The following is a 26,798-nucleotide window of genomic DNA, read 5'->3' as shown; positions in this document are numbered from 1 at the left end:
GAGGGGGTCCTATAGATCACACAGTGACTCCTTCCTCTAAGTAAGCTGGTCTCGAACAAAGTTTCTCCCTTGATTCACGGTTATACCAAGTTGTATAATTGATAAATAATACTAGATGAAGGCCATATATTTTGGTAAGAAAATCGTTTTTAATTATTTATAAAATTACGATAAAATCAGTAATTAGTTCTTAATTGACTTCTTTTTTTATATATATTTATGTGTGTGTGTGTGTGTGTGTGTATGTATATATATATATATATATATATATACAGTACGGGGTCAGAGATGAATGCATTACAAATATTATGTGATCGCGTGTGATCACGTCGTTATAAAGTTTAATTAGGTTATTAATGAGTGACAAACAATAAACGAATTTAAATTATCCTTGTTAATTTCTTTTGTTTCCTTTTTTTTAATCGATAAGAACCTGTTTGCTCTAGTGGAATATTAAAATATAACATGAATAGCATGTAAAGAACTTGTTGACATGGAACAAGAATGAGTCTGGGAATGTTGTTTTATATGTACTTAAGAGTTGGTGTGTGATCGCAGGATTACGTTCCGACATTTTGACAAATGAAATTTATGTTTATGGGGTTGGAAAATATAAATTATTTCTTGTTTTCGGGTCCTCCATTTAAAGGTTTCTGCTCTGAGTAGTTTAAGTTGAATTATCCTTGAAAACAGTAAAGATAAATTCGATCTTAAATGAGATCTGAATCCGTGCCTTCAAACGAAACCCTCTTATTAATAAGGGTTCGGATCCTACAGTACAATGGGATAAAGTTTAGAATTACATACACATATAGGATAAGATTCTCCGAATAAAGTAAAAAAAAAAAAAAAAAAAAAAAACGTATTCAACATCTTAAGAGTCAGTATATTTAAGTCATACTGGAAAGACACGGGTTCGGACCATAGCTAAATTATTACTATTATGGCTAAATTTACAATTCTTTCTTCGATTTGACATAAAATTCGCATACAAAAATGAAAATTTCAGATTAATTTCTTAACAAGATAATTTTAGAATTTAGTTCGAAAAATTAAATTAAATTAGTAGAGATTTTAATAATGAAACTTCATACCTCGAAGGAAAATAAAATGTACAGTACATCAAGTTTAACCATAAGCAAGAAACTATAACATAATAATAATACTAATAATTGATAAGTATAGGGGTCTGAAAGAAGAGGAAAATGTTCTCACAGAATGTAAAATGAGGTGCTATATCCTGTTCAAGAAGTTTGTGGCCTAATTTTCTCCTGGACAGGACACACCTAGTTACAAGAGAAGCATATCCGGATGTTAAGAGATGATCACGATCCTCCCGTTAGAGATTTTCAGTTTCAACACCAATAATAACATTGAGGCCATTCAACGTCCTTGCCCTAAGTTAATCCTGTTTGTCTGGCTGCATCTACTTGCCCTTAGGAATTTTAGAATTTTTAAAGATTTTTTGAAAATATATATATATATTTACTTTTTACACATTATAATCGTAAATTTAATGAAAGTAAGGTGAAAATATACGTGTATAAAATCGGATTTTTACATGTATTTTTATAACGAATATTTTGCAGCATATTTTTAAATGAAATTTTAATTTATTAGCATTAGCATAAAAGTAATTAGGAAAAACATCATAAACTTGTCTAATCTTGGAGTCAAATCTGTACTTCTGTACCCTTAGAAAGTTGTTTGCATCTCTTTAAGGGAGCCAGAAATGAATCCAGCAGTTCCAAAAGAGCCAAATTTAGAAAATATTTCTCAATAAACTTCTTAAAAATAATTCTTAATAGGGCCTACATTTTGATTTTTAACAATATAAAACTACATTTTTAACAATATAAAACTTAAAATTATCAATTTTTTTCTTAATCTTCCATTAAGAAAAAAACATAAAAATATTTTAAAAAATCAAAATTAATCATCGATTATTCGCTAATTAATTAAGCTGTGTATTTATAAACGAATAAAACAATGCAACAATGGCAATTCTCTTCTCTTATCGTACCCTTAACCAAAATAGTAAAGCACGAATTGCGTTTGTATGTATATTTATACATATGTATGTACGTTGTATGTCAATAGCATGTAAGAACACTCTCTCTTATTTTCAACAGATAAGACCGCACCCGGTACTATAACCTGTGACCTCTTCATGCAGACCAAGAATGTTAACCACGACCTCCAGGTAAGTGACTACGAGGCTAACAACTACACTCGTGTACAAAGCATTACAGTCGAAGGTATGTTCGTGGTTGGTGTGAGAACCACTCGCTGGTTACACCAGGTAAGAAATGTCCATTCTGATACTTTGCCACTTCGTTGCTTCGCTTGTTCTCTTGCGTTTTTTTAAATGTGTTCTATAAAGTTACGTTTTATTAACTTAATTAATTCTTTAACCGAGTTAATAATTGTATAGCTATCTTTTTAAAGAAGTTCGTAACAGTTGTTCTTTTCGAGTAGGTTTTTTTCTCATTTTTTTTTAATTTTAAAAATTGTTGTAAAAATCCTTATTTAATTTCAAAAAATGCTGCAAATTCTTATTTAATTCCAAAAAATTATTGTTAGGTTCTTAGTTAATTTAAAACTTTGTTGTAGAGTCCTTAGTTAATTTAAAACTTTGTTGTAGAGTCCTTAGTTAATTTAAAACTTTGTTGTAGAGTCCTTAGTTAATTAAAACTTTGTTGTGAAGTCCTTAGTTAATTTAAAACTTTGTTGTAGAGTCCTTAGTTAATTAAAACTTTGTTGTGAAGTCCTTAGTTAATTTAAAACTTTGTTGTAGAGTCCTTAGTTAATTAAAACTTTGTTGTGAAGTCCTTAGTTAATTTAAAACTTTGTTGTAGAGTCCTTAGTTAATTTAAAACTTTGTTGTGAGAGTCCTTAGTTAATTTAAAACTTTGTTGTAGAGTCCTTAGTTAATTTAAAACTTTGTTGTAGAGTCCTTAGTTAATTTAAAACTTTGTTGTAGAGTCCTTAGTTAATTTAAAACTTTGTTGTAGAGTCCTTAGTTAATTTAAAACTTTGTTGTAGAGTCCTTAGTTAATTTAAAACTTTGTTGTAGAGTCCTTAGTTAATTTAAAACTTTGTTGTAGAGTCCTTAGTTAATTTAAAACTTTGTTGTAGAGTCCTTAGTTAATTTAAAACTTTGTTGTAGAGTCCTTAGTTAATTTAAAACTTTGTTGTAGAGTCCTTAGTTAATTTAAAACTTTGTTGTAGAGTCCTTAGTTAATTTAAAACTTTGTTGTAGAGTCCTTAGTTAATTTAAAACTTTGTTGTAGAGTCCTTAGTTAATTTAAAACTTTGTTGTAGAGTCCTTAGTTAATTTAAAACTTTGTTGTAGAGTCCTTAGTTAATTTAAAACTTTGTTGTAGAGTCCTTAGTTAATTTAAAACTTTGTTGTGAGAGTCCTTAGTTAATTTAAAACTTTGTTGTAGAGTCCTTAGTTAATTAAAACTTTGTTGTGAAGTCCTTAGTTAATTTAAAACTTTGTTGTAGAGTCCTTATTTTATTTTAAAGTTATTACATTTTTAGATTATTTTCTAAATAATTCTATTACTATAATGTTCCCTTTAATACATTTTCAAGATTTGAAATTATTTTTCCTATTAATTAGTGTTAAATTTTCTTAGAAATATATCCATCTTTTAAATTTTTATAACTATAACTGAATATTATTTAGGATTTACAATTTTCCAGATATTTTTTACACGTGTTAAGCTAATGTACGAGGACCATACCATAAATTTCCATAGTTAAGCACGTAATCAAATAGTTTTAGCAATAAAAACATAGGTTACGTTAGCAATTCGTCCGTTTGTCTGTTCGTGTGTTCTCTAAAAAATCTCGAAAATAGTTCGAGATGTAAACATGAAATTTTTAGAATAATTATATATATATATAATTGAGAAATATTGATAATTTATATTAATTTCTTTTTAAAAGTCGGTTGTTCGGATCCTAATTAATCCAGTTGTTTCTGTTAATGCTCGAAGCTGAATCTCTGAAACAAAAATTTAATTTAGTATTTTTTTCATTAATTTCAAATTAAATTTCTCATTATATCTTAATCTGAGAAATCGAAATTACATATTGTGATGTGGTCACATCTACTGGCTGCAATTTTTAATCATATTTTAATTTATAAAATATAAAAATTTTGAATTGAAATCGCGTGACATTCGGTCAAGACCGGAAGTTCGTATATAGGGCCTCCCTCCCCTCGGATTTCCATATCCGGTGCTGATTTTCATTCATCTAAATCTGTTCTCGAGATTAACGAAGAACAGATGGACGACGAGCAGACGGACAATGGAAAATTTTTTAAAAGTAGCATAAAAATGAATCTTTTTTAAACGTAAATTTTGCAAAAAAAAAAAAAAAAAAAAAAAAATGTATAAAGTAAAATTAGAAACTATTTTTGAGTTGCAATTTTTAAAATTGCAGATCTGTAAATTCTCACTGACATCTGTCTGTCAGCCTGTCTGTTTATGAATTAATTAATTCTCGGCGTGGAGATAAAAATTTGAATTTTTCCAGTGCTGGAAATTTCTTTAAAAATTAATTTTAAAAATATATTTAATGAGTTTTGAAATAATAAAATTTGACCATTAACAATTTTGATATAGAGAAATTTTAATCCTGATTATCACCATAATTTTCTGAGGATCTGTTTAATAATAACACTTAATACACGAGAGAATATAATTTTATTTCTATAGGAAATTATCAATTTTCCTTTAAACTTTCTCATAAATTTATAATAAAATTTCATTTCCTTTAATGCAACAGTGCAAAAATTGAGTAAAAATATTTTTAAAAAATTGAAGAAATTATTTTATTTTATTAATAAAACTGTAAAAAATATTATAATTAACATGCGAAATTTCAAATAGGGCAAAATAATTACAATTAAACATAATTAAGACTGGTGTATTTCCAAATTACCAAGCATCACCATAAAAAAAAAAAAAAATGATATTTTGGATTATTTTTAGGGAAATTTCAGGATATTTCATTTAAAATTTCTTTTAGATGAACCGATAATTTCATTGTCCAAGAGATTTTAAAAGTTACGAAGGTCGTCGCCATATTGACCTATTTTAACTTTTTGTAAGAAACGCCTTTGAAGACAAATGTTACCACAAAGAGAAGAAAAAAAAATTGATTTACATTATTCATTTTGAAATTAAGAATGGCAGCTTCTTCACGCGCTCGTTAGATAATTTTGACAATTATGTTACAAGTGATTAGGACCATCGTGATTAGTTCTAAATAATTGGGCTTATTTTTTAATATATATATATATATATTTTCTTTGTTTTGCTTGACCTCTTTAGCAATACAAACGTGATTGAATCAGAAAAGTTGCTTGTCCTTTACAAAATAAACGACTTTCTCATTCAATAAATAGGCTAAAATAATAATAATAATGAATTAATAATAAAATAAGTTTAGAATTAACTCGATTGTTAGAGCTGGTGAACATTAGAATTTAATATCGCCACCCCAAATCTCTTGCATACAAAGTCGATGTTTGTTCACCCCATTCATCGGTCCTTTGTTGTAGTTTGCTCTCGTTTCTATTCATTTTTCTATAATATATTTGCTTGGGATAATGATAAAACGTTGTAGAAAAGCTGGATTAATTAATATTATGTATTATATTATATATTCAGACTTTAAAAAGTGGCTAGTGTCAGCGTAGAAGTCGGCAGTATTTTTCTAGAATATGTTGTACAATATTCTAGAAAAATACTGCCGATTTCTATAACGTATTTATGAAAACGTTTGTTGTCATGGAAGAAGATTGAAAATTTCCTATATTATATTCTATTATAGAAAATTATTTTTTTCTACAATATTGCAGAACATATTCTAGAGAAAATATTGTTAATAATGTCACTGAAGGTAGCATTATATCTATGAAAATGTTTGCTGTAATAGAAGAATATTAAAAATTTTGTAGAAAATTATTTTTTCTAGAATATGTTCTACAATATTCTGGAAAAGATATTGTCGACTTCTATAACATATCTGTTAAAATGTTTGTTGTATGTAGGAAAATTGAAAATTTTCTAAAATATTAAATTATAGAAAAAATACTTTTCTATAAAATATTGTAGAACATATTCTAGAGAAAATATTGCTATAATGTCATCGAATGTAACATTAATATCTATGATAAAGTTTGCTGTAATGAAAGAAAATTGAAATTTTTATAGAAAATAACTTTCTTCTAGAATATGTTCTGCAATATTGTAGGAAAAAAATCGACAGAAGTTTTTTCTAAAACCGAAACCATCTATAAATTTTTCGTACTTATAAACGAAATTTCTGAAATTTACATGTAAAAATATTACAGAAAATTCTATAATAAATTTAAACGCGTAATAAAAACAATTATATTTAATATTTTTTAGAATATACAATAGAAACCTAAGCAAATGAATGTAATTTAGAAGCTACTCCATGAATGATATATGGTATTGTAACAATATTCTAGATTTTAATCAATTCTATCCGAAAATCTGAATGATACCGGAGAATTCATAAAATGGCTGACCATTCTTCTATCTATCAGGAAGTGAAGGGAAAGAAGGTCAAAAACACCCGAAATCATTAAGTATAATTATAGTGAACGTCAAGTTAGTGTGAAATATGGTTGCCTCGAATAGAAAGTCGTGACCATATTGTAGTAACCCCATCCATTCTTATGTAGTTTTTGGTTTATGGTGTTTTCTTCTTCTTTTTTTTATATAATAAAGAATAAAAGATTTTGGTTCTTGTTTATCGTTATGATGATTTTAGGTTTCGATTGCTTTGAAGGACCTTTAATCTTCGAATTGTATGTAATAGACATAAAGAAACTTAACGATCTAAAATTGGTAATGATGATTTTCCATTTAAGACAAAATTTAGCCTTAAGGCTAACTCTAACAATGATTATTTTTTTGGGGGGGGTTTAAACTGGAAGCGCCCGATTCAGTACAAACTCGAACATGGCGTGAGGTTTGTGATTCAAATTACATCAATTGAGTTAATGTAGGGGTTAAAATTGCATTGCTAGTGAGCGGCGCTTTATTCTATGGGCAAAAAAGGGCAATTGCCTAGGGCCCTCGCCAAAACAAGGGGCCACAAACTAATTTTTTTATAAGAAAATATTTCTCTTAAAGAAATTTCGTGAGTGAAGGCAACACTGTACCTAGAGCCTCCTGATTTAAATTCGCCTGGCTCCCCCGTGAATTTATAACGCGCCACTGTCGAAATAAGTGTTTATCTTTATATAAATGTAAAAATTTAAGGCCTTATATCGGTGGCAAACATGGAAGCTGATTAGAAAGGCCCGTGTTACAGATAATTCTGTTTTGTTTTTCTATTATTTTCTCGAGTGTTTCCTCTAAAAACGAAGTGAAACTACTTGCAAATCTCTGAATCACTTAATCTTTGATGCTCTGTAAGATGGTGCCCATCTTAAAGAGCTTTCCCAATTGTACTCTATCATCATCTTGACAGATTATTGTGGGGTTAACGAACTGCAAAAGCATTCAAAGTACTTTTTAACACGTGGAAGTCTGTAAAAAAAAAAAAATTGACAGACAATGAAGAAATTCTTAAAAATTTAAAAATGCAGGAGATAAGATATCATTCTTGCTTTATTTCTTCGATAAATTATTATCAAGTATTAAAATTGCTCTCGTGATTTTAAGTGCGAGTAACTAATTTTACTTTAAATGGAAGTAAATTTATGTCTGTTAGTACTATTGAAGTACAGATAAATATAATTATACTCTGTAAGAATAAAAGAACTTTTTGAAATTTTATTATTGATATCCTTTCGTAGGCATATCACGATCAATCTACGTGACTAAAGTAAACGTAAAGATTTATGAAGCTATATATAACCTGTATATCAAGGACATTACGGTGACAGATTTACTAATATGTTACTGTAATAGCACTAACGTTAAATGTTATACAATAGAAAAATGATATTTTCTTACAGAAAAACCGTACATAATCCTATTTTATAAATACTAAAATTTCGAAATTACGACATTTTTTTTTTAATGTCGTAAATTTTGTCGTTAATGTCAGAGGGGGATGCGTACAGTAAGAATTGATGGAGTTTAATTATTTCTGCTGACTTTTTTGCGCAATATTTTAAGGTTAACGTAATACTTTAGGCTTGTATTTCCTAATTTGTAAGTCGCAACCTCTCAGTTGGGTTCGTGAATCGTCTAGAACTGATGTTTGCGCCTTTATTAATGCCAAGAAGTAAAGGTTGAGGAGCGAGTAGTAGTGCTTGAGGGGTGCCACATGCCATAAATATGAAAGAAAATAAGAAACAAAATTGGCATTATCCATACATAAGTATAAAAATATAACAATATTTATTGCTCAATAATTCTTGTTCATTTTTCATAAATTCAATTAATGTGCCACGGCTTCCAGAAAGGGAAAATAAATTCCATTAAAAATTTATAGTTTTTAATACAGTTTATAAAGGAAGAAAAAGAAACAATTAAATGACGTAAATAAACACATTAAAATTAATTATATTGGTAATTTTATTAACGTAATTAAATCCGACGTGCTATTTAATTCGATTGGGAAAATAAACGAATTTAATCTGCTTAAAATCGACAGTCTTTTCTTCTCGTAACGTGATATTTTGACAATTATATAAGCTTTAACAAGTCTACGTTATAATAATTAATAATAAAATCAAGTATTATAACAGAATTTTAAGTATTAATATACAGTATAAACACACAACACACACACACTCTGTATACGTATACTTGTATATCTAGAGATTCGAATCCAGAGGTACGGTTCCAATCTTATTTTAGTTAACATTTTATTATGCTTGTTAGGGCATCTCTTCAAATCCTTTAAAACACAGAAAAAAGACGTCTATTCTTAACAGAGGCGTGGGTTCAGTTCCTAAAAATATAGATTTTTATTGTTCTCTTTCCTGTCTAGAAATATTTTTTCTCCATTTCGCTTGGGTAGAGGCGTGGGTTCGATTCTCATTTCTAATTATTCTAATTAAATATCTCTACATTCATACCTCATTACGGGCCTGTCCGAATGTGACAGCAGATCCTCTTAGTGTTCACGGGGCGGAAAGAGTTTTTTTTTTCTTTTTAAATTAATATTTAATTTACATATTAAAATTTTTGCAGGTGTTAGGTTATATTATATATATATATATTGCAGTGATCAGAGTGTTTTTATAGATACAAGGAAGCGAACTTTTACGCACGGGCCGTGTAATCTCTAGTTGAAAAGTCTTCTTTGCTTCATTAGATAGAATCTTTTCGCATTGCTGAACACGACAATAAATAACTAAAATGTTTTTATCTGAAGATCGTTAAGAATGTAAAAGCGGAATAAATTGCATTCAATTGCAGTTTTTTTAAAGCATAAATATTTTAAAATGATTTCTTACTTTATATAAAAAAATAATAATAAAGAAATCGCTGCAATTTTCCAGGTTCGTTCATTGAAAATCGTATCCAAAAGTCAGTTAATAACCGTTACGAAGACTTAGTTAAGTTATTTAATTGCAATTAACTAAAAAAAATCAATCGATTCGATTGGGTTTTTTATCATGTTTACGCCAATTACGTAAAGAAAGAACTTGTTCCGAATTGTATCGAACGGTCGGGCCACCACGGGTATAAAAATCAAATCATACTTTTCGTCCTAAACAATTCAATAAATTATAATTAATTAATTATTTTTATAAAAATGATTAAGAAGGAGAGCAACGATTCGTAGACACAGCGTACGAACTTTAACAGGTGAAAAAGCAAGACACAGACTAAAGACTAGCGAGACTAAAACTAAACCGCATTTATCGTCATGAATAAATTCAATAGATTATAATTAATTAATTAATCATTTACATAAAAATAATCAAGAAGACGAGCAATGGATGGATGCAGCATACGAACTTCCTAGAAAATTTCTATCAGTCGAAGAGGCAATTTAAAAATAAAAAATTAATTTATATTTCGAACGAAATTGTAAGAAAAAGAAAAAGTTAATCCGCTAATTTGATGCAAAATACCAAAATTATAATTATTATTCAGCACATAAACTTATTATCTTCGGAAGATTTCTCATGTGTAAAGAAAGAAAAAAGAAAAATGGAACCAATAAATTGTACTTTAATAATCGAAAAGTCGAAGTTATAAATCAGAAAGTGAATTTTTATGCTTTTAAAAAGCACATAAAATTCTGAAGGTTATTGAGTGTCGGGTGTTTCCACTTAGAATAATTATTCTAGATACAAAAAGACGGGCCACTCCCTAATTGTGGCGCCGTATTTAACCTTATTGAATTTGAACCCACCGAAAAACAGAAATTAAAATTTTAAATAAATAATCTGGCATTCAGGAAGTCAAACTGTGCCGCAGATTTATTCCTTATTTAAAATTTATCCTCCCCCCTAAATTTGGGAGCTTGTCAATTAGTTAATTTAAACAAAAATCGAAGGACCTCCTCCCTTTTTAAAATCTAAATTATTGCTCCATAACTTAGAATTTACAGGATTTCTGCTTGTAATTCTTGCTTTTTTGTAAATTAAACAAGATAATCTGCTTAAAGTTTGAGGTATTTTCCACTTTTCTATCGTATAAATTAAATTTCTACAAGGTTTTTTCTAAATTAACTCAATTGACCGCTTGAAAATGGTTAACGTAATGGCACCAACCGTCCGTTTGTATGTTGGATTGAGTATCTTAAACAGTTTGAACCCGGATCTATGATAAAAAATATCATTATAATTCAGTCTTTAAAGGATCATATTTATAAAACTCGTAAGAAGAATTCTAAGTTGGTGCATTTAATCGTAATTTAAATAATTCTAGGACAATTTTCCATATAAATTATCATTTCGAAGGACGAATTACGTATCCGGTATAAGTATTTACAACGGAATTAGTTCCAGCTCGAAGAGGGGGAGACATTTTTCTTTTCTTTTCTTTTCTTTTATTTAAGGGCTTCGTGACTTGATATGGACGTTCGTATAATAATTGGGTCGGAAGGAAAAGCCAACTGTGATTCAGTCTGTATCCCACGCCGATATATTTTAAAACTCTTCTTCATTGATTACGGTTGCAGGACAGGTTATATCGTGTGACAGACTTCATGTCTGTAATACAATAGTTGTAGCAGTGAAAGGCTATTGTGCCACCATCCTCTTCATTCTACACTAGATGCTTGTTATGGAAGAAGCGCAGGTAAGATCTGTAGTTTAGGGAATTTTTTTTTTTAATTCTAGTTCAAAGAAAATCCATTCCTTTGTGTCATTTACATAAATTTAAATGTTTAATTTGCCATGTTAGTTGCTTAGAATAGCCGTGATGAAACCGTGGTTTCATCATACCGGGAGCATGGAGGCCAAATCATGTCTTAAATACATGACACCTGCTACTATACGTGATAATCATCATCTGGTATCATTATGGCCGAAGTAAAGTATCAGGTGCGATTTAATTTTGTTAAAAATTCAATGGTTGTTTTTCGATCAAGACAATTTTACATTTCACAGGGATTTTTTCCTTCGTTAGTACATAAATGTGTTAATTATTAATGACGTTAGGTGAGGTTATGTGTACGCGTATACACGTGTTTTTTGATGTAACCAATTGGAATTATTCACGACTTTACATCAATAACGATCACGTTTTCGTGTTTCGGAAAGCACGGAAGTTCCAGTGACCCTTACTTGATACCAGATGCTGTCAGACAATATACAGCAAAGTGTTTTTTTTTCTATTCGTGTAACAAGTGTAAGATGATAATACGCTAGTGTTATTGTCCCAATTTTGAATGTTACAGTGGAATATCGGGGATTTATATTGTGAAATTGCAATTTATATTATAAATTCGATTGTGAAAAAGAATTTTAAAATGAAATTCCTTAAAGTTAATTGTATAATTTAAGTAACAAATGCAGTATTGTCCTCGAATGATACGCTTCTTGACGTATCTGATCGAAATTATGGACATGAATGTAACTCGGACGTGTACGTTATTAAGCCATTCTTTTATTTTTTTATGCTATTATTATTATTATTATTACTGTAATGTTTTAGGTCGCTGACATCGAATGAATCAAAGGATATTTCTTTTTTATTTCTAGAGTTATTTCTGTCACTCCTGTTGGTATTTTGATCTCGTTCGATTGTTTAAAAGTGCGTTTATTATTATCATTTCGTTTTTTTTTAAATCATTACTATCAATCAATATGATGTATAGAGGTTAAAAATAGCTTCGAAAGGTTAAAAAAAATTGAAAATACTAAATTAAAAATTGCCTAAATTAATTCCCTAAACAATGCATAATAACTGCATAATGATCTAGAACGGACAGTAAAACTTATCATTTCTTTTTTTTAAATTAATTAATTCTATATAATTATTTCGGTGTTAGATTAGGAGTTTTGTGAGGCAATATTATATTAATTTTAATATTTACAGCAAGCTGCACAGAATGCTGGAGGCAATTCGGATAATGCCACTTCTTCCAATTGGAAAAATGGATTTCCGAGGAGTGAAAAAGTCGATACATCAACAGTCGCACAAGGACGTTGCGGTAAATAAAATTATATACGATATTTAAATGTATATATATATATATATATTTTTAAACGGTTAAAGAATATTTATTTTAACCGTTTCTATTATAAGTCACAACTGTTAATTCTTAAATTTCACGATAATGAACTAAGAATAGTCACAAAGAAAAAATCATTAGTGGATAGTTACAGATGGTTTCATCTATTGTTTATAGCTGGTCAACCAGATCTGTCCAACAGCCAGTATTCTCCCAGACCCTTGTTACCTCCTAAACCATCGTCAGGCCCTCCACCGTATAGAGCACCACCTTATCCTTTTGGAGCCAGTAATGGGCTGAGGCATTCGCTTGTAACGAGAGGTCGATGTCCTTCTCCTGCTCCTCCAGAGACTTCTGAACTGTCTAAAAATGGACAGGAGGCTGTAAGTGTGTTTTATTTAAGTGTACGTAACACATTTCAAACTGTTAAACGTCGTATAATGAATGCATTTAGGAACTTGGATCATCGTCGTCGTCGTCAACAATAACCCAAGCTGCAAGTGCGGGTCGATTAATCGATTCAAATCCTACTTCTTTGGGAATTTCAAAGTTGCCTCAAGGATTTAAATTTTGCCAGAATGGTGATTTAGAACAGAACTGCAACGATTCGGAAATACCAACTTGTAGAACACAGGCATGGATTGAGGAGCAGAAAGTAAGATTAATCTATATCTTATATTTAAATAACAACAATAGAGGAAAAGTATGGCGATCGGTCAAAAAAAATGACTCCTCCTTTCAAGATTTTTACATTTTTGGACTCTGGGGATCTTGAAACATAGAGAGATGAAAACAAAAAAGTTGGGGTAATTTTTGTATATATGGATATTAGTGTGTTTGGGAGGGAGGATGATTTTTTCACCTACTTTGAAGCTTAATAACTTCTGTGTCTTTTGTCCAAAATTTATGAAATTTTGCAGGGAGGTTTGTGTATTAGGGTGAAATGTTTCTAGAAATTTTCAGAAAAATCAGACAATTGGTTCGAGAGATATGGCTTCCTCTTCTTAATATTTCCCGAACCAATCTGAAGGCTTAAAGATAATGGTAGCAATTACTATAGACGAAAACAAATGCCAAGAAAGTCCAGCAATAACGTTGCTAGCTTATTTTATCCAAGTAATTTCATTTCAAGGTATAGAAAATAATCGAAACATTCATCTTTGTTATAGAAAGTCTAGGTAATTAATATCGATATCATAGATTTAGAAAGTACATAGATTTGTTAGAATGACAGAAATTCGTTTGAATAAGAAAGAAAATAGAAATTTATTACTATTATTATATAAATTTAAATACAGAACACAGCTTGACACCTTTCTACTTGTTAATCGATGTGAATGTATGTCATTGACGTTAACTCTTTTCAATTTTAGACGACCTTCAAATCGGTCAGTTCTCTTCAACAAAGAATTAAATCTTTTCTTCATCCATCCACTACATCGAATGTAAGGAAAACAGATAGACCTCAGGTAAGTGATTTATCACTGTTAGATTTTTTTGTAGAATCCTTCTTCGTTGTAAAGGAGGGGAGAAAAAAAAAACAAAATGTCGCATGTGAAATAGGGATTCACTTACGATTAACTCGTTTAACGAACGTGTCCTGTTTTGAATTTTAAGCATCGTGCTGATAAATTTTCGAAGATCTTAAGAAATATTGTCTTGTTTACCCTTCGTGAGATAAGCATTGTTTTATAAATAATTTATATTTAAATCTACTTCTTTTTTATATGTATATAAGCGAATAGGAAATCGTATTCGTGTCTCAGTAGGGATTTTTCTTCAGAAATATATTCGAAATTATAACTTAATTCATAAACAATTGTCGAATGTTTTGTATTAATTCTAAGCCATACTGGTATGCTTACAACTAATTTTCTGTCATTTCAGCACGTTTCTTGTTGATAATCAATGTGGAAAAAAGTAGAAAAATAAAAAAATATGGTGTTTTGGCAATTTATTGAGGATAATTTTTAAAAATTTGTATAAAAATTTGATTAAATGTGGTACTTGCATTCATATCATTACACATAGCTGTAACTTTCTGGGAAATTTTCTGGACTGATAGTAAAATGGAGTCCAGGCATTTTAACTTACCAAATTCAATTTAATTTAATTTATAATTGCTTTTTTCAGCTAAAAAAACAAACATTTATTTCATCTAAATAATCTCTTATATTACTTTTTAATTGATTTACTCAGAAAATAAATGAAATTCATACAAAACTTCATTAAGCGTAGAGAAAACATTGAATGAAAAATAGGACATTGAACTTGAATTTTCACTTATTTTCTTATCAAGTTTATGCCATTTATTTAAAATTAAAAATAATAATGACGATGATGAGGAGCAAGATGTCTTTCTCTGAAAGGATTCCGTAACGTGTTTTTGGATTCATAATTAGATTTAGGTCTAAATGGAATTAGGAGAACTTGTAAAGATTTAGAAGCAAACTAGTTTTAATCCTTGTCATTTCATGTATTTGCACATTTTTTTTCTCTTTCTTTTTTTCAGCAGGAAGCTGATTCTGACAAATTATTGTTGCCTTCAGTTTCTAAAGGGGATGGTGTCGACAACCCTGCATTGGCAACATCCGTTAGTGACGTGGTGAGTGAAATTTTGCTAAATATTTTAAGCAATATCTACTGAAAAATAATCAGTTTTTAGCTATATTTCACTCATTTCGACTCTTGATTTATTACTATAAATGCTTTTAATTAACTAATTTTCAGGTTAATGTTACCTATGGTTCCAAAATGGCGGCTCGTCTCTGATTCCAGCAATCAGAAGAAAGAAAACAGTGGGGACGAGCGTTCTAACCTAACCTAACTTATTCTAATAAATTACCATAATTATTATCAAGGGACAACTGTATGGTAATTTATTAGAATAGGTTAGGTTAGGTTAGAACGTGCGTCCCCACTGTTCCTTTCTTCTATTTGCTGGAATCAGAGACGAGCCGCCATTTTGGAACCATAGGTAACATTAACCAATTTTCATTATCGAACTTTGAAAAGTGAAGTTTAAAGGAGACTCTTATAAATTTATCCTTTAATTTTTATGCATATTTTCCGTAAGGTTTATGTTTAATTTCATCTGTAGTAAGGATTTTATTCAATTTTACTTTTATTTAAGGGAATATCAGGTTATTTCATGCAAGAGGTAAAGCAAAGCATTCCCTTTGATCACAGGAAATAGTATTAATCCAAATATAACACACAGAATTATAGTAATCAATGAAATTTTCAGAGCAATCTGCTTCCAAAAATGTATGAAAGTCTTATCGAGCATTGAGCAGACCCACAAACAGACCCTTCACAAATCACCCCCTTAATCAATATCTCTCCTCGATTATCTTTATTATATAGGGGGACCTTGTTTTCTTTTAGTACAATATCAAAAATTATTGGTGACAACTATGCTGCTTACGTAATAGACGTGAAAAGACAATGATGTGTTTTGTGACTGGAATTACACAGCTTTCCCCTGTAACACATCTTAAGTTTGTGTAACACAGTTGCAATTCTTATGAATTGAAATGAAAACTGAGTTATGGTAGAGCCATTGTTAGAAAGTTTAAGGGTAATTTAAGGAGGAGGAAACTCATTTCTTCCCGAACAGAAGATTTTCCACAGTTTTTGGTCTGTTTAACATTCGTTTTGTAAACATTTCTTCGCAGCACACACCAAAAAAGCTTTATAAATGTGCATTCGAGCTCAACAAAAGCATTTTCTTGTTTAAAAGCGAACCATAATTGTTCTGTTTTATAATTTATAGCTTTATCCAATCGATTTAAGTGATAGAGTTTTAATATGCTCATTACTAAACTCTATCACTCAACACGTTAATTGGGTCGTCAGCGTGTCTGTCCTTCGTTAATCTCGAGAACGTAGTTTAAGTACATTAAAATCGAGACCAGATTCGGGGCCAGAAATCGCGTGATTACAAATTGTAACCACGATATCCGACGACGTCACAATAAACAATTTCTGGCTTAACAATTAAAAAAATACGTAAGATCGAAAAACAGTTGGACAACTTTTACATTAAATACCCGATCCTTAAAGGAAAAAATAGTCATTAAATTAAAGGAAAATTCATTACATTTATTGCCATCCATTATATTTAATCTTTATGACGCGAATTCTTCTAGAAAGGAATGTATCATATAATCGAGATATCCGCTACACTTCATACGTAATATTATCAGATTATCCCAAGTAATTTATTACGGTAATTTACCTTTAATCAGTAGGAAAAAAAAAATCCAGAATGTGTTTTTAATGTATATTAGACAAGTCACGTTAATTGAGATGGATTCACCATTGGCCCAGTGACTTTAAAAAATTTAATTAATGTGATTTTTTTTCTATTTTTTTCTTTCTGAATGATCAGGTTCATTGATTCGTGAATATTCACCAGAGACTTCTGAGTACCTGTACTAATCAATGCGTGTGAGAAACGTGGAATTAAGAAGAAAAAAATAATAAATAAATGGAAACGAATCTTCCACGAATTTCAGAGAATTGGTTATTGCCCCCTTATCAATCAATATATTCCTCTGAATATTATTCATCGAGTGTGAGAATTCTTGATTAAATCAGTGGATTTTAAAGGTTTAACATTTAAATTCCACGCTTATCGAAGCCAATTATCAGATATTAAATGATGTCATTAAGCAAGATGTCATATGGAACTTATTCCTTATTTTATTATTATTATTATTATAATTTTTTTTTAAACTAGTAAGGATTAATTACTGCTTCGAATCTTCATCTATCTAACTCCTTTCTCGAGATTAACGAAGGACAGACGGACAGACGTACAACAGTAGAAATGTATAGGTCCGTAATTTGAAAATTGCAGCCCAAATACAGTGTAATTGGTTCCACTAAAACGGCGACTAAATAGATTGTTGAAGACCTACACATTTCCACTGTCGTCCGTCCATTTGTCTGCTTGTCTCTCATTCGTTAATTATATAGTTGGAAGGGAAGCTTAGTAGGCCGGAATTAATTATATACGAACGAGTTATATACCGAAGTCACGAGATTTCAATTCAAAACGTTTAAATTTAAATTAAAATGTGATTTAAAATTGCAGCTTTTTTTTTCTATACTTTAACTATCATTTATTTCCATTAAGTTAATTATTTAAAGTTAAAAAAAAATTTTCAACCCTGTTAAAGTGAATTCGCATAAATGGAGGAATTACTGTACACTAATAGTGAGGAGGAAACACTCTCGGAGGATTATTATTAATAAAAAATAAAATTGTACGTAGCGCCATCTGTTATCAGATTTTATTATTAAAGTTTTACATATTTTTAATTATTATAAAATGGCAAAAAACTTAATTTTGAGGGTAGAGGTGAGTTTTATTAGAAAGTGTAAATGTTGACGAAGATTCTATTCGTCATTAAGTCCTACTTCTCTCAAGATATATGACCTCCCTGTATTTCCCAAACCACTCGACCTTTCGCCACCAAAATTTAATAGCATCAATGCCCCTCATATACAAACCACCGTGCCAAATTTCGTTTTTTAATCCTTACCCCATCCTGATATATTAAGCGAAATAGATGTCAACTACATGTGTTTGTGCCAACACAAACGCATGTATTGCGTGTTATCTGACGGATTATATATATTTATTTAGAGAAAGTAAGTTGTAAATAATGTTGTGTGTGTAATTTTCTAGAGGATAACGGAAACGGATATTCCAGGGAGCATCACGGATAAACATGAAACAGGAGGACAAATCATAAACGTTTCTGGTGGAGGATGTAGAAGTAGACAAGGTGCAACCTCGTCGAACGATAATGAAGACGGAAGGTGTTAAAATATTTGTTTTCGATAGAAAAATATTAAAAATTTCCCAAAAATTTTCTTGCTAAAATGATTTTTAATACGAATAAATAGAATACTTCGCCAGAATATCGTTGAATCCAATGAGAATTCTTCAAATGTTTTGGACAAAGTGATAACGAATAGTGTTGATACACAGAATCTTTGCTGGAGTGATTATTTAATGAGCAGAGTAAGTAAAAGTATTACATTTGTTGCTGTATAATTAATACATTTGTTAAAATATACAATTTTTTTTTTAAAGACTAATTATGAAAATATGTCACATAACATGACAACGACTTACAACTATGATAAAATATTACCAAAGAGTTCTATAGGGAAAAGTAGTCAAGACGATAAAAATAGCCCTTATAAGCATATACCATATTGTGCGGCTGCACGATTACAAGAAAAGGAAATTAAAGATCAACCCTCCGTTGCATCTTCAGAAGGGCCTTATCATTCTGTAAGAAATTTGAGATGTTATCAGGAAAGAATCAATGAGGTAGAAAATAAGATCAAGACTCAAGAGGGCTATTTTCAACCGGATATTTTACGCGATTCCACGGATACTTCGAGCGAACAGTACAAGAGTTCTTCAGAATCTGGTAGAGGAACTATGCATAGTGGAATCATGGGTAGCAAAAGTCCAACGGGTGCAAAGAGCAGTGGACCTAGTACGGTGGATAGTATTTTAGACAGCAGCTTAGATTCTGATCAGAGCACGAATGGGAACCGCAAAAGCCACAAATTAGAAGCTGTCGTTAAAGCAAATGCTATAGTAAATTTGCAAACCGACGGTACTTGCAGTGAAAGCTTTTCTATTACACCGCCTCTTCCTCCTCTATCGCCTCCTCACACCCCAGAAATCGGGAGATGTCTTTCACCAGAATCAAAATATCATCATTCTATGAGGTAAGTTTGTTATTTTCTTAACTTTTATTGTCGTGGAACAATACTAAAACTGTATTTTGTAGTAGCACAATGTTGAATCCCTCAAATATCGAGCAAGGCGGTCAAGATTACATAAAGAAATCTACAATATCTGATTCCAGACAAGATATATCGAGTTCCTCAAAACACAGAAAACCCTTGAGTTCCACATCTCAATCTCCAACAAAGCTCTGGGAAACGAGAAATAAACCTTGTACTCGCTCTGGCATGTGTTCTTCTTATAGACAAGGAATGATAGGAGCAAACCTCAGCAATCAAAGTGGCCATTGCACCAAAACTGGTCGTCTTTCACCAAGAGTTCGATCTTCAAAAATATCATTAGGTAAATTGTTTTTTTCATTTAAATTGTATATTAGCTTCATAATATTCGTAGCTTTCATCCAATATGAAACTGCTTTTATTCATGTTGAGTACAATTTGTCTACTTGGACTTTCTTGTTAACTAGATTTGTTTGGTTTGACTTGTATACTGCAACGCGATATATGGACGATCTGCAGAGGGGGGTGTGCCTCACGGGAGGTCTTTTATGGGAAACTGGTCCCTATTTAGGTGTTACTAACGTGAAGAAAACCTGGAAAACTCCACGTGGCTAGCCCTTTGGTGAGGCGCAAACCCACGACCAGTGTTCAATGTTCAGTGGTTTAATCCACTCGGGCACTGGTGGGTCTTTTAAACTAGGACTTTTTATATCGAAGGGAATGGACCCACAAAAATAAAGGTTTTTTAATACGAATTTGTGTTGGTTCACTCCCTTCAATATAACAAGTCCTAGTTAAAAAAAAGAAAGTTCCAAGTAGACAAGTAACACTCAACATATAAAATAAAGGACTAGAAGCACGCATCTTACACTTTTATTCAGTTTATATTTTTCACTTATTTTATAAAATCTGAAATAATTGAAAAATAAACAATTTTTCGAAAAGAGAAAATTAATTTTCTGAAATTTTGCTGCAACTCTATTTTTTTCATTTCATAAGTACATGCTCTTAGAATGAGAACAAGTACAGCATTATTAATTACTGATAAAATTAATTAAAAATGTTTCATGATTGATAAATTACATGATTAAATAACTGCATTAATGACTGCAGGAACGAGAACAGTCATGGTATCAACTGATGGCTGCAATCATTAATAGGAAATATTTAGCAATTAGGTGGTAGTATAGAGGCGTATCATATTTCTACAAGTAAGATTCGGATTCAATGCGCATTCAGCAGACTTTGACCCTGGTGTAGATTGTTTTTTAGTACTATAAATGTATAAAGGAAAGTCCACAGTAATGATTAATGAATATCTTGTAGGAAATTAAGATGCGGTTGCCTAATAAACAAAAACAGATGAAAATATTAGATAACAGATATTATATTGTTGATACTGAAAACCATTGGAAAAAACACTGAAAATTGTTACTATAATACAGAGAATTATATAATTATCGCCCGATTTCGAGGGTCTTCGTCATCGGGGGTCCCTCATACCCTTCCCAACCGCACTTTGTCGCAGGGGTACGCATTATATGAGGTTAGGAACGCGAACACTCCAACCGCCGCACTGAGGGAAGTAGCGATTGGGTGTCTCGCGGAATTTCGGGGGTCCTAATTACCGGATCCTCCGGACATCGACGGGGGACAGGAGGGTGTTTCCCAGCACCCTACACATTCAATTGTAACGCGGGAGGTACACATTATACGCGAGAAGGGACGCATACAACAGCTGTTAATGAAAGATGCAAGAGAAAGTTGTTTACAGCATACTTTTACATTTCTTAAATTATTTATATATTTTAAATTTATTCCAAATTTATTTTTCCTAGGCCCTATCTATGCGGAGTCTGTAGATGCAGACATGACTTCTACAACTACTGGATTGGATATGGACAGTTTATTAGACGAACCAGACGATTACAGTAGCGAATGTAGCGCTACAACGAGTAATCTAGACAATACAGAAGTTGCTGTTATACGAAAACAGTTAGAGGGATTAGAACTCATGTACTCGGAAGTTAGTCTAATTATCAAAATATTGATTAGATCCAAAAAATTTGATTTTTTTTTTATTAAGACCATGAAAATTTTCGTGTAGATCCTTCGTATATTGGGCGTGAAACCAACAAATTGCAATGCAACAAATTCTCGAACGAGTTCGGAATTGTTTCGTCCATCTAGAAGAAGGGTATACGGAAGTTTATCATCACTTACTGGAAGAAGCTCCGTAAGCAGAGGTACACACAGTTTCCGTGATAAAAGAGGCTATACTGATAGAAGAAAATCGAAAGATTCCAAATCTTGGTATATTTTACATCAGAATTTAACATTCTACGTGATTATTACTAAACATTATATTGATTTTTTTAACTTTGTTTTAGTGCTAGCAAGAGGTTACAACGGTTAGAATCTCACGTGATAACACTGGCTAGAAGCATTGCACATTTGTCATCAGAAATGAGAACTCAACAGATGTTGATACAAGAATTAGATAGCTTAAGAAGAGATGTCGGTTGGGTTCAGGAGCAGTTGCAGTTAGTTCGGTTATCCTCCTCGAGTGGCACTACTACCGAAAATCACGTGAGGTCGAGTAAAGGGCATCACAGCACATCGCAAAGTAAAGATTGGGACAGATTAAGAAAAGAAATTTTAGAGTTAATCAGTCCCGGAAGGGTCCAAAAACTTACAAAGTAAGTAATGTAGTATTAAAGTAAATACACAGTATATATATTTTGTTAGATAAGTTTTACTGTGTTTATTTTCTGCACGACAGACCAAAAATCAAAACCATTTACATGCTAGTGCTTATATTTCGAGTATAAGCAATAATTTACATAAAAATAAAAGAAACTAGCTGCCTATATCAGGGCTTTTGAGGGGATGGTTGAAAAAAACAATGGTCTTAGTAAGTAAAATGTACGTACAGTACATTTACTGACCTCGGTATTTACAATAATAAAAATACCGCAAAAAACAAAATATAATTGCTCGGACTAAAGTTAACAGGGAATGAGACCAGGACATATTTGTCCCATAGACTTAATATTGTATCTTTGCCACTTCGTCGCATCCGAATCGTTGCACCTTTCTGAAATCTCTATTTAGTGGCATCATCTACAGGATAAGGGCTTTAATTTTATACCCGAACCGTATTTTTATCCCCGGCAGTTTACTTAAACTAAGTCAGACGAACTGGAACTTTCAGTTAATATACAGAGTACGAGTTTTAACGTTAATCTATTGGTTTTTTAATTGCAAATCGAAACTTATCATAAATTGATCCGAATTAAATTAATGTTTCAATTTATTTCTTAAAATTGCAGTTTACTTCCTGATAAATTGTCATCATTGTAGAATAGAATTTTAAAAATTCCATTTCGTCTTTTCATTTATGAAGATTTCTTTTAAAATTATTCCAAAATTTTCAGGAAATTTTCTGTAATAAAATAGTTCAGATCATTAATTTTCCTTGATTGATTTTTAGACGCAAGATCATATTGCACTAGAGAATTTATGGCTTCAATTATCTCCGTATTAGGTCTTAGCTAGCAGGAATGAGAGAACAATAACCTGATTCAGATCTGTTTATGATAAGATTCATGATCTCTCCTTCGGTTTTGCAGACATTGAAAACACTTCTGTAAGGAAGAACAGCGTGTTCTGCTTCGATTGTCGGATTACTGGGTGTTGTTGTGTGTACAGTACGTATTGTACAGTAAAATAACGCACTTGGTTCACAGGTTACTTTATCGCATTAATGATGATTGCCAATCGCACGCACTGTACAGTACATTCTCAATACATCGACAAGGGATAACATGAAATTTTCATGCGAGCCTCCCCGCAGATTTTCGGATTACTGGGTGTGTCGGACTAGACAGATTCTATCGTATTTATTGAAAAAAAAGTATTCTAAGATATGAAAATTAGAAAACGAGGCCGGTTTTTTCTTTTTTTACTAAAATCTAAAATAGACTTTCCTGGCTTTTTAAAAAATAAATTGAATAAATTGTACGAGAAACTTTAATTTTTCTACAGTATTTTAAAATTTAGAACAAATAAAATTTCATCATTCTTTTATAACTTGGATGTAATACGACATTTCATTTTTTTACCCGAATTTCTTGTTTAATTGCAACTTTCTTTCAATGACAGACTCGATTTAACTTAAGAAATGGGTATATTATATTGTTGTTAATAATTACATAAAAAATAGTGTGACAAAATAAGACAGAGTGGCGTTGTTTTAAAACTCTTTCAGCACTGTAAACACTAAGAGAGCCTTTTTAGCAATCCCGTTATAAGTTCGGCTAGGCCCAAAATGGGGCAACCGGATGGTGAGGGATGGAGTCCGACGTATCCGGAAGGACCACTTCCGAAAAATTCCTGGGGTTTTTCGAGCTCGGGTCCCCCAGAGCGAAAGGCTCTCGCCCTAATTACAAACACAACAATACGCATAAAACGCTATAGCATCTACGTTATCTACAAGAATCTATAGGCATAGCGTTCGATTTAATCACTTCATAACTTTTAAACATCCAATAAATTAATATATCTTTTAATTAAACTTAATTTACAGTTTAATTTTTAAATTTTCTGTTAGATTTTTTGGAGACGAACCTCCTCTCTTAAGGCAATTTCTGAAGAAGCTTGGTTATGAAGTAAGTATTTATTTATTTATTTTTTGTACTCGTGTGATGATAAAATATCGATTATTATATTCAGATAAATGTTACTTATTACTTGATAAATTATTACTTGAAAAAGTACAAGTGTAATCGTTAATTGATTTGCTTATTACTAAACAGCTTACTGATAATTTTATTATTAAAATGATTGAATGCAACAGCATAATTCGAAAATATTGACAGATAATATAAATTGATTTTCAGCACAATGCATCATAATTTTTCTATTGTAATATAAAAAGAATTCCACGCGACTTTAATCCTTATAATATTCTTAGAATGCAAGCGTAGTGCAGTAAAAGGTATCACCCCTCATCTGAGGGGGAGTGATACTTTTATTGCACTATGCTTGCATTCTAAGAATCAATCGAAAAATCATAGCTTGATTTTTGTTTATTATTTCGATTTCGAACGGAAATACAGGGCGGGGGTATGCATTTTTTGGTATTTTGAACAACACAGATTATGAATATACAGGAAACCTTTTTCATGCAAATGGTAGTGTACGCCGTTAGTTACTTTGTCGAAATGCTAATTATTTACCACAAATGACGCAAGTTATTCCTGTATATTCGACAAAAGGTCATTCCGCCCTTTAGTTTTTGTTACACCGTGATGTTGGATTACCGGATGGAAAATCTTCCTATTCTCACATCACAGAAACAATTTTTTTTTTTTTAGAAAATAAAGAAACGCTCTTTTTCGGATTAAAGTAACTTACTTTTCAATGAGAAACTTACTTTACTAGAGAGATTTCAATGACCTGGATACGTACAGTACATCCTTTTTGCTTTGTGAGAGGTGCCACCGAAGGCAGAAAGTATGGACTAATTGCGAGGTGTAACCTCTTCCTTTTAAGTAAATATGGTTCTCCGGACAAATGATGGAATAGAGGAATAAAAGCACTACTAATCTTTATATTAGTAGTGCTTTTATTCCTCTTTTCCATCTTTTCCTCTTTATTTCTCTTTACTAATCTTTAGTAGTAGTGCAAAATTTCTTCTCGTTCAGATTTATGGGGCACCCTGTATTATCTTACATAAGTACATATTTTGAGCTTATTTTTTTTTTTACAGAAATATGCCCCGCAATTCGAAATGGAGAAGATCGGTATAATGGAACTTCCATATCTAACAGAAGACAGACTTCAAAAAATAGGAATACCCATGGGCCCACGGATGCGTATCTTGCAAGAAGCGCAAATGTCATTCCGACAAGATCAGTTGAAAATTTATATTGTATAATATATTTAAGTTATTATATTTTTTGATTCTTTTTTGGCACTTAGTCGTCTCTGTGTACATCTCAGAAATGATATATTTTCTACTTAATGTTTTTTTTTTATATACTTGTATGTAATTTTGGATTTTATATATATTTTTATATGTTATATATAAATATATTACGTATATACAATGATGCGTGTGTTGTTTACTTCGGTTTTAATAGTGATGATTATTTAACACGTTGGTTAAAGTTGTAAAAGAAAATCTTAAATTGAGTTCTAATTGATAAAATTTTACGAATCTTCCAGAATTAACTTAATTTTATAATAGAAGAAAGCCTAATAACAATTAAAATACAGGGGAGAGTTGAAAAATCTTATCCTATTGCTTTTCTAACAAAGTAAACAAGTTACAGCATAAAATTTATTAGAAACGTCCCATATTTTGTCTATTTTTCCAAATGGACACCACTTGCCATACCGGAAAGCTGTGGCATAGATAAATGGGCTCTGTGCATGTAGCTACTACTTGATCACCCGCTGCACATCTTCAGAACAGAAGTGTTGACTTCAATGGTGTTTTTTCAAGTGAGAGAACAAAAGTTTAACAGTCCCAAGTCCAGACTGTATTCAAGGCGGGAAAGAATTTCCCAGTGCCAAGATTCCAACATGGCCGCAGTTCCGCTAGCTATATGCGGTCGGGCACTGTCTTCCGCACACTTTGAACACTCGTGACATCGTGGCCATAGATTGGAACAACCTCACGATGAAAATCAGCAGGAGTCTTGCTCTAATCCCACAAAACCAAATGACATATCGAGCCTTCGTCTGCGTTCATTCGTTCAGCACGGTTTCCATCTTCGTACTAGTGCCAATGGTCACTTATAGAACGTCATGCATTCCAGAACTCTCAAAACCGAAGAGTGCTGGGCATTTCAGTTTCGCTATAATAAAATAGGGAAACTTATTTTCCAACTCAATCACGTATAAAGAGCAACGCGTTCTAAAATTTGGAAGTAAATGGTATCGAATTCGTAATTAATTTTGATGGTAGGTCAAAAACATTCTGAATTTTCTAAAACCTGAGGGTATTTTATTAGAAAATTTCTTCAAGTTTACGTAATTACACCAATATTTACTCCTGGATCGAGTTTTCCAGCACCATTACCGTAATTTACATCCTTTCGTGAGTACAAAAAAAAAGAAAGAAAACACTATTGCCTCCATGATGCTGAGGTTCACGAATTTTGAAATTCGTGGACCTCAGCATCAGGAAACTCGGCGATTTCAATGTTTCATATATAGCATGGACTTTTGAATTTCTGAAAAAATTAAGCTAATTTTGAGAACATTCTGGGATATAATAACAACATTTAATAATAAAATTTATTAATACAGTAGAACCCGTGTAAACCGGACGCACACGTACCGATTATTTTTTCTGTTTAGGC

General features: G+C 31.3%; 1 protein-coding gene across 1 annotated transcript; it reads left to right on the top strand.

The window, feature by feature from the left end:
* Positions 1-21: 21 nt before the first annotated feature.
* Positions 22-25,510, top strand: LOC136987844 (uncharacterized). Its single transcript, XM_067285595.1, has 16 exons — positions 22-134; positions 2,133-2,302; positions 12,510-12,624; positions 12,823-13,028; positions 13,100-13,300; positions 14,019-14,114; positions 15,158-15,250; positions 18,344-18,477; positions 18,565-18,682; positions 18,755-19,407; positions 19,470-19,768; positions 21,264-21,451; positions 21,533-21,738; positions 21,816-22,124; positions 24,038-24,095; positions 25,199-25,510. Exons 1-16 carry the CDS (start codon positions 116-118, stop codon positions 25,364-25,366), a joined length of 3,033 nt encoding a protein of 1,010 aa, XP_067141696.1. The 5' UTR covers positions 22-115; the 3' UTR covers positions 25,367-25,510.
* The last annotated feature ends 1,288 nt before the right edge of the window (positions 25,511-26,798 follow it).

The sequence above is a fragment of the Centruroides vittatus genome, unplaced genomic scaffold, assembly GCF_030686945.1.
Source record: "Centruroides vittatus isolate TY-2023 unplaced genomic scaffold, ASM3068694v2 contig_1230, whole genome shotgun sequence".
In the NCBI taxonomy this organism is placed as follows: domain Eukaryota; kingdom Metazoa; phylum Arthropoda; class Arachnida; order Scorpiones; family Buthidae; genus Centruroides; species Centruroides vittatus.
The sequence above is the reverse complement of the archived record's forward strand: the minus strand, read 5'-3'. Positions and strand labels throughout refer to the sequence as shown.